General features: G+C 41.5%; 1 protein-coding gene across 4 annotated transcripts; it reads left to right on the forward strand.

Annotated features, from left to right (window-relative positions):
• Window positions 1-3,940: 3,940 nt before the first annotated feature.
• Window positions 3,941-9,234, forward strand: c5h19orf54 (chromosome 5 C19orf54 homolog). Of its 4 annotated transcripts, none has more exons than XM_031296625.2 (7): window positions 3,941-4,046; window positions 5,569-5,765; window positions 6,642-6,710; window positions 6,924-7,048; window positions 7,592-7,721; window positions 7,868-7,938; window positions 8,512-9,234. In XM_031296625.2, exons 2-7 carry the CDS (start codon window positions 5,596-5,598, stop codon window positions 8,847-8,849), a joined length of 903 nt encoding a protein of 300 aa, XP_031152485.1. In that variant the 5' UTR covers window positions 3,941-4,046; window positions 5,569-5,595; the 3' UTR covers window positions 8,850-9,234. The 4 variants fall into 4 exon arrangements, with proteins under 4 accessions (XP_031152485.1, XP_031152480.1, XP_031152482.1 ...); XM_031296620.2 differs by lacking the exon at window positions 3,941-4,046 and adding an exon at window positions 5,043-5,455; XM_031296622.2 differs by lacking the exon at window positions 3,941-4,046 and adding an exon at window positions 5,043-5,285.
• Window positions 9,235-9,285: the final 51 nt, after the last annotated feature.

The following is a 9,285-nucleotide window of genomic DNA, read 5'->3' on the forward strand; positions in this document are numbered from 1 at the left end:
CAGGACTACTGGATGTGTAGAACAGAACTCACTGTTGTAAATGGCATCATATTCAAAGGGAACAAGTTTGTCATCCCACCTGCAATGCGACAGGAAATGTTACAAAAGATACATGAGGGACACTTAGGAGAAGAAAAATGCAAACGGAGGGCACGCAAAGTCACGTATTGGCCAAGAATAAACGCAGATATTAGCCGTACTACAGCTTTTTGTGAGATATGTCTCACATACAGACCCAAGCAGCAGGCAGAGCCGCTGATGCCACACCCGGTGCCCAAGTACCCATACAACAAGGTTGGAGTTGATTTGTTCGAATGCAATGGAAAAAATCATATTGTGATTACGGACTACTACTCCAACTATCCAGAAGTTGCAACATTACAGTCCACATCCAGCAGAGCCGTCATAGCTTTTCTGAAGACTGTTTTTGCGAGACACGGAGTTCCAAATGAACTGTTTTCGGATAATGGACCACAGTTTTCAAGCTGTGAGTTTGAGGCATTCGCTAAAGAGTGGGGTTTTCACCACAACACGTCAAGCCCGAACTACCCCAGGTCAAATGGACTTGCAGAGAGCTCAGTTAAGATCATCAAAGGACTAATAAAAAAAACACACGACGGAAAAGAGGATTTTCACAAGAGTTTATTGATCTACAGGAGCGCACCACTGCAAAATGGCCTGTCACCAGCCCAGATGTTGATGGGACGTCGCATTCGCACTAATCTGCCCATGCACGACAACCTGCTAAAACCAAAGGGAACAGTCAAGGTGACACAAGCAAAAGAAAAGGAGAAAGTAAAACAGAAAGAAAGGCACGACAAAAGTACAAAACACCTGCCATACCTGAAGCCAGGGGACAGAGTCCGCCTTCTGGAGTACTCAACAGGAACGTGGACACAGCAGGGACTTGTACAGCAGGAGGTTGCACCTCGTTCTTACCTCATCCAGACCGATTTTGGAGCAACCTTGAGGAGAAATCGCGTGGACATCCGTCTACAAACTAACAGCTCAGAGACTGACACACAGCCACCAGTGGTGACAAACACCAGAAGTAACAAGGACTGTCAAAGTTCCCTGAATACCACTGACTCTGGTCAAACCGTACCCAGTTCACCAGCTGTGAAACACAGACCCAGCAGGATGGTTAAACCACCTGAGAGACTGATAGAAACCTGCTGAAGGAGTTGTGTGTGTGTATATATATATATATAAGTAAAAAAAAAAAGTATGTTACGGAGGTTATGGCAGTATAATTAATGTTTGGTTTTGAATATTTCATATTGAGAAAACAAAGTTTGATGCTAATGGTTAAGCTAAAGAAGAAATGAAACAAATGTGGGTTATTTGTTGTTTTGTGGTAATGCAGTAACAAATCTTATTTTTTTAATGAGTTTGTTTAGAAAGAAAATGCTTTACTTTTAAAAAGAAGGGAGATGTGTTGATAAAGGTTTATTGTACTATGTTACCCACAAGTCTTAGCATGGCAAAAACACAGGAAGTGGGCAGTGTTATTTGGCGCGTCTGGAGAGTAACCTACATGTGTTGAAGAGGCTGAAAAAGGAATAAAGAGTTCTCGTGAGTAAGCATGTTGCAGCGCCAAGTTTGTCATAAATAAGGAACGAACACAACATCTACCATATAAGTTACAGAGGGGATACACATTATATCAGGCCGTCTTTTCACCTGCTATTTTGTGTATTCCCTCCCCTAACGTGAAAAGGGTCTGTCCTGTCATCATGTGTGTTATTTTCTGTCTTTACCAGGTCACAATAAACACCCTGAGATAATATGGAGATGTCTGCTTTTTTCTAACAAAAGTTACGGAGGGGATACACATTATATCAGGCCGTTTTTTACCTGATATAATGTGTATCCCCTCTGTAACTTTGCTAGAAAAGAGCAGACATCTTAATAGCTTAGTATTTTATGCACTAAAACCGTCGTAGCAGTAGTTTTCAGATACTCTGCTTCCCTGGGTTGGGAGTGGACACGTTCAGCCAGAGCCTCATCCAGCTGGGCTCTATGGGAAGCCTGGGATGTTTCCAGTATCTCCTTTGCCTCCTCTGCCTGTTTTCGGAGAGCTTCCTCCATCTTGCTCAATTTATTCTTCAGCTCCTGAGCTTGAGCCCTCTCAATCTCTAGATAGCTCTCCAACGTCACGTTGGTGGTCTTACCTACCGCAAGCATCTGTCTCTCTTTACCAAGCTCGATCTTCTGAGTCTCCACATTATTTTTAAGGGCCTCTTTCTCTCCCTTCATCTGCTCCAATTTGACCTTCAGGTCTTCAGTAATAAAGTACTGCAGGTCGAGATCTTTCTGGGCTTTTCGCAGCCTGTTGCTGATTTTTCCCAGCTGGGATTTCAGATACTCTGTTTCCCTGGGTGGGGAGGGGACACGTTCAGCAAGCTGAACTTTCAAGTCACGCATCTCCCTCTGCATCAGCTTTTTGTCATGGCTCAAAGTGCTGCCCTCTCTCTGTTGTTGGAGCTGATCGAGGACATTGGCCAGCAAGTCCTCTCGGATTATCAGGTGAACTCTTCCCTCAGATTCACATTGGGTGAGCCTTGCCTCGCTGTCCTTCAGTTCACGCCGTACCTGTTCTTCAAGTGAACTAAGATAGAAATTAATTTGCGGTTCAATCTCTCTGGAGTGGAATTCCATGTTTTCCAACTTTGTAGTGTCTTTTCTCTTGTTGCAATGTGCACCTTTGGATTGTCACAGTCAAATGACTCTCTGATACAAACTGCTGTCTGAGTGAATTTGTGTCAGAACTAAAGTTGGGTCCCAGTATTCATAGTGTGTCGTTATGACAACAACAACAACATGTATTCTTATGTTTTCAATCCAAATGGTTATTGATTCTATTCCATTCTATCTTTGATTCTATTGTTGCTATTGTATACCAGTTTGTTTATGTTTGAATATACAGTATGAATGTAATGATTTCTGATGATTCCTAAAATATGGAAAAGAAAGAACACTTTACGAAATATGGAAAGGAAAAAGATGTCTTTGCACAAGAGCAGTACACCCAAGTATGTGCCAGTTGGGACGCCATTTTCTCTAACGCCAATAACCATGTGCGCTCAGCAACTACCTATTATTTAAGATGTGCATTTACCACAATAAAATATTTTTTTTTGTTTTGACTTTTATTCAAACTGTCCAATACTTTTTATGTTGGATTTGAAAAGCCGTTTAGCCCCTGCTCATGTTTATCTTGTACATGTTAAAAGTTGTCATAAAGGAAGCAAAATATGAAGCTATCCCTATCCCTCGCTGCTGCAACAGTGAGAATTTCCCCATTGTGGGAATAAAGGGCTTTTCACACGGGGAGCGACACTTCACCTGCGTAGTCACGTGGATCCGCGGGAACTGGTTGCATGTGAAGGACTATTCTGTTGTAGCCTAGGCTATAGGGTTAGATATGTAAATATGTACATGCAGTATATAAATACATTATCTAATGATGTTTTACAGTTTCTTTTGTTTGACCTTTTGTTTGATCATAATTACTGATAAAATAAGACACATTCTATTATATTTGTCTTACTATATCAGTAGCCTAATTATGATCAACCAAAAGGTCAAACAAATTCTAGAATTATGTTATGCAGTTTTACAGTTTTTCATCTATTTGCCACACAAGCCATTTACATATGGGGGTTTCCGTGTACCGTCTTCCAATGCCACCCTGCCAAAACCTTTTGCCACCCCTTTGCCACCCCATGTCAAATTTTCTAGATCCGCCACTGGTTGACGCTGCTTCCCATCAGATGCTATGCTTCTGCAAACGTTTTATCATACTTTCTGTATTTTCATAGCTGCTGTTACCAGCGGTTAACATGGTGCCACCATAGTATTTAGATAGGAACACATATTTTGATAGAAAACCCTTGCACATATTGACCCTATACACATTTTAATAGTAAGTAGTCAGAGAGGCGGGACGGGAGTGAGATCTGATAGGAATGGGAACATAAGGGGAGGGAATAAAGAGTCACCACCAGGGACTCTTTTTCTTCACTGTCTTTAAGAAACACAAGGTTGGTGGAAATAATTTTAATAGTGTAAAATGACATGATGTTACACACTCTTGTACAGTATGTTGCTAATGTTAGAAAATATAAAAGAGATGACGTGTTCGTTTGATTTCTGAGGAGGAAGGAGAAAGGCTAGGATCCAATTGAAAGTTAAACAAAAGGTTTAATAAACAACATGGTGAAAACTATATGACAAAAACAAATGTTACCCTACCAGCAGTGGACTGCAAGCATGCTTCCTTGTGGGGTCACAATTTTGCAGTCCAAACAATACAAAACAATATATCAATAAAACACTGCCAGCAGTGGACTGCCAAACATGCCTCCCCTTCGGGAGATACATTCAAACAGTCCTGAATCATTGTGAAGTTTGCAAATTTATCCTAAAGAGTTTGAGGGTGGTTCCTCAAATTAAACCCCTCCGTATTGGTCAGAAGTCGTAAGAAGCAAAAGTGCCCCTAATCCATGTGTCTTGTGGCCACACCCGGCCACAGGTTCTTACCAAGTCAGTGTCAATTGTTTCCAAACTACAGGAATACTCATTCTTTGTCTGGCCCAACAGGGGATGGCTCTCAAAGTTGATTAAACAATATGTCTTCTAAAGCTTCTACCTTTATGCTAAATAACAGACGTGACTCATTCAATTCTTTAGAAGCTATGGTTGGGGTGAGGCAGTCGAATGCTGATTAGGCTTAATCAGCATTGAAACAATCATTTTCAGCTCAGTTTCAGTGTCACTCACTCTCACAGCAGTTTACATTAAATAAGTTACATTTTTTACCTAAAAGTATATTGCGCTAAAACATCACCGATGTTTTAGATTTTTTTTTTAACTTCAACACTAACTTAAAGTTGATCGCGATCCGCCAATAAACCAAGAGAAGAAGAAGAATGTTGATAGCTCAGGCACAGAATGTGGTGTAACACCTGTTCCTGTTCAGGTTAAATTAGCACCCCTTTTCCGCCTTTTTAAATCGTCTTCTTTGCCTCTTAGGCAGGCAGCAGTTACTCGGACACATAGACTTAACCGTACAGCCAATGATTATTTTGCATGGATGTAAAATAAAACGTTATTTAGTGCCAGTCTATCTTTACCATGATGTGTGTACTGTAAAGTCAGTAGCAGTAGAGGGCGGTATGACCTCTTGGTGTGTGTGATCCATACATACGAAGAAAGGGAAGAAGAAGACGAGGCCAAATATGGGCAAAACACCGGGGCTGTTAGCTCGCTGTGCTAGTCTCGTAAGTGGGCGTAGGATCTAGTTTTGTGAGAAATAACGAGCTAATTACTTTTGTGAGCAATGTCCCTTAACAGGATGATATTGTTGCACTTCAGTTTCTATTAAAACAATTGCATTCAAAACCAACAGTCAGGGCTAGCTAAGTTGCAAGAGGTAGGAGAGAGTGGGCGGGTAGGTAGGTTGTAGTATGCATTACAATGTCTATTGGCAATTGCCGAGAGCTGCTGTAACCTACCCCTTTACAAATATGCACAACATATTAACTAAGCTACCACTTCTGTTAGGGTTAATCCAAAAGGAGCGCAGAAAAGATGTCAGTGGAGTTCCCCCTGCCGCCACCACCACCACCTGCTCCAGGTCCACCACCTCCTCCAGCCTCAACGCCCAAGAAGAAGCTGTATCAGACTATAGCCAGTAGCAGGAGTCCTGTGGAGGGGGACCACACAGAGGCCCGCTTACTGCTCAGTCAGAGGGAGAGCAGGTACGATTTAAAATAAGAATACCAACTTTTTGCTTGCACATTTAACATACACATCTGTTTATTTTGACCATGGACTGTTATCTCCTTGTCTGGAATCAGATGTTCTAACTAATATTTCCCTGTATTCACAGGTGAGCACAAACATTGACTTTTCTGTTGACACTAACACAGAGGTGTTGTAACCTCTGTTGAGGCATAGGCAACGGTGGTAATGAATTTAAGTCACAGAAAATAAACCTGCATCTACTGTGATAATCGATTTATCATAAAAGTCATTTTTCAAGGACAAATGCCAAACATTCTTTTGTCAGTAAGTGAGGCTTTCTTGCTTTTCTTTGTCCTATGGGATAGTTAATTGGATGCCTTCAGGTTTATCACTGTTGATTGGCCAAAACCAGCGATTTGAAGACGTTACCAAGGTCTATAGGAAATTGTGATGGGCCTTTTTTTTATTGACAGTTTACAAACCAAACGGTTAATCAAGTAATTAAGTTGTAGCACTAGTAGTGTTACACTGGACTGCTTTATAATGAAAGGTGTTCCAAATATTTTGTCCATCTACATACAGTACATATAAAGGTCAGTTGGAAAGACCTCAATTTATGGTAATGTAATCGTGACTTAACACTAACTACAGCCCAGTTGAATCAACGTCTCTCTCTGACACAACGTCAACAAAAACCCAAATATTATAACCCTCACAAAGAAAGGATTAATATAATAGCACTTTTTCACACCAGACATCTTGACTTGTAATAATAGGAAAAGCACAGTAAACATGTCTTTCCTGAAAAACTGCTTTTGCAGGGGCTGTTCAACTTGATTGGAATGGAATAATATGTATTTATGTTTTTGTATTCATGTTCTTTTGTTCAGGTTTAGGAAGGACTTGCAGTGGATACTGGTGAACACATATGTGCCCTCCCTCATTCAAGATGGTCCACAGTAAGTCAGTAAACCATGGTGTCAGACTATGGTGTCAACACCTAAATCTACATTAAACTTCTATAACGCAAACAACACTGTTATCACAACTGTTGTATGTACAATGGGGATATTGTGTTATTTGTTTGGCCTGAATGCTTTTATGTTTAAGTCCTTAATCTTGACATATTTGCCAGGGTGAGGCTGTGAGCGTGTTATTCGTTTACCTTTCAGGTGCGGCCTGGTGGCTTTGTGGATGTCTGCTCACCTTCGACAGCCCCAGCTGAGTATTGACATGGAAACTGTTGTTCAGACGGCACTCAGCAGGGGATACACGACACAGGGTGAAATGTTTTCAGGTAACAAAAGTGTGTTAACTCTTTTGAGCCAGTCTGTTTGGAATGGTGTAGAAAAAACCCGGAGTGGGGACTAAGAGCAAAGACAGGGGTGTTTATGTTGTAATGGATCACTCATTTTTAGTAAGGGCAGTAGATGTTTTCTGATAGCATTGAAGGTTAAATACATCCCTTGACATTACTGGGTGTCTACAGAAGTTCAAATATGACATTAAACTCCAGATGTAGGACGTAATTAAAACACGTGGAAGTTTTATGACCAGATTGACAACTAAAATGAGTTTATTAGTAGGGGTGTCACGATTCTCCAAATCCTCGTTTTGATTACATTTTCGATTCCAAGGTCACGGTTCGATTTGATTCTCGATTTTAACTTCTTTTTTTAAAGCACAGGTTGCTGTGCCATTTTTAGACTAGACTTGTATGTAATATTTATTAGTTGTAATTCACTCTTTGGGTTTCACAAGAAAACAACTAAAATGCAATTTCACACTGTTTATGATGTTTTTTTTTTTTATGTTCTCATTAAAAAATGTATTTTGTCAGTTGACAACATGGCCCTGCTGGCAGAGGAGGTTTGTGGCTGTAAGGCAGAGCTGCTGTCAGGGGGTTTAAGTGGTAACAACGCTGCAGCCATCATCGCACACCTGTGGGGGAGACAGCCTGTCCTCATCCCGTATCCTAGACCCAAACAAAACTGCCATGAGGGGTGTTCTGAAAGAAAACTTTCAGAACACCCCTTTTTTTTTTTTTTTACTGCTACTTATGTCATAAAAGAAAAGTTTATGATTACAGGACAGGAGTCCTTGACAGTATGTACAGATATGATGAGGACTACAACCATGAGCCGTGCCAGCGGAGCGGCCACAGGGCACACTGGGCAGTTGGTTCAGGTAAGATGTAGTCTATATCCACAATGTTCCACTTCGGGGATTGGACCCTTGCCACCGGAAATTCCGCTGGATGTCATTCTATACGGCCGGATGTCCGTTACCTTTCGCTTTCTTTGTGTTGGCATTCTAAACTCCGGTGGATTTGTGAGGACTATGGTTAATTCCTCCTCAGATCTCTGCAGGGTAAATCCAGACAGCTAGCTAGACTATCTGTCCAATCTGAGTTTTCTGTACGACTAAAACAACCTTTGAACGTACACATGTTCCACCAAGTTCCTTCCCGAGGCTATTTTGCAGCAGCACCAGGGCTCTGTCCGGCGCTTAGAATGGCCCAAGACGATTGTGATTGGTTTAAAGAAATGCCATTAAACCAGAGCACAGCTGCAGCACTGTGGAGGAAGACAAAACTGCTATGTTTCCATGTTAACTTAGGTCAGACTTATTTAAAACCACTTTTATGTGATAGAATCCTCTGAAAATAAACCTGGTTAACTGGTAACCTTGCTTTATGAAACACCTTTCATCTCTCTAAAAACATCAACATGCCACAATTACCACGTCTATTTGTTCCAGGTGTTCTCCTCGGTTTGGACCAGGGGAGCGTAAGCAAAGAGCACACTCGACCTGATCCCACTCTGCCCTGGCTCTACCTCGCCGTAGACAGCAGCTCTTCCTGTCCTGTCGGTAGCAAGGCAGTCAAAGAGGTTTACATCCTGGCTAAGCAGGGTAAAAGCCTGCACTACCAGCTGTGGAGTTTGGACAGCGTAGCTCAGAGCAACCAGCAGCTGAGGAAGATGGACCCTCATAGAGCTAATGACGGGACCCAGTACGTGGTTCCTCAGGGAGGGGTGGAAGCTGGGCTGGCTGGAAAGGCAGTGTTGCTCCACACAAGGACACAGAAGCAACAATGATGCAGTACTCTATCTTTAAAACAAAGGATACAAGCGGCAGTTTCTGAGACTCATGACACACTGATCTGTTGAGAGGCATAACGGTGTACCTTCATCCTGCAATGTGATTAATACCACAGTTTAACCCAAAATCCGTAACTGCCTGACTTCCACAAGTTTTGGAATTTGTCCCAAAGGGCTTCAGAGTATTGATACTGTATGTGCTAGAGTTCTGATGTTGGGTCATTATGGATCCAGTTTAGGGGTAAGCGATGTGAAAATATTAAATTATTAAGTACACTATCCACATATTCTGAGTTAGTTGTCCCTTTAATATCTCTAGTTATATAAGGCCCTTTGCAGGCAGTGCTGTTGGCAAATTAATAGGACTGCATTATCAAGTGTTGTTTCATTAATATGGAGAGAAAAAATATTCATTTAATTTAAAAATAATTTA

This window comes from Sander lucioperca, chromosome 5 (genome assembly GCF_008315115.2).
Source record: "Sander lucioperca isolate FBNREF2018 chromosome 5, SLUC_FBN_1.2, whole genome shotgun sequence".
NCBI lineage: Eukaryota > Metazoa > Chordata > Actinopteri > Perciformes > Percidae > Sander > Sander lucioperca.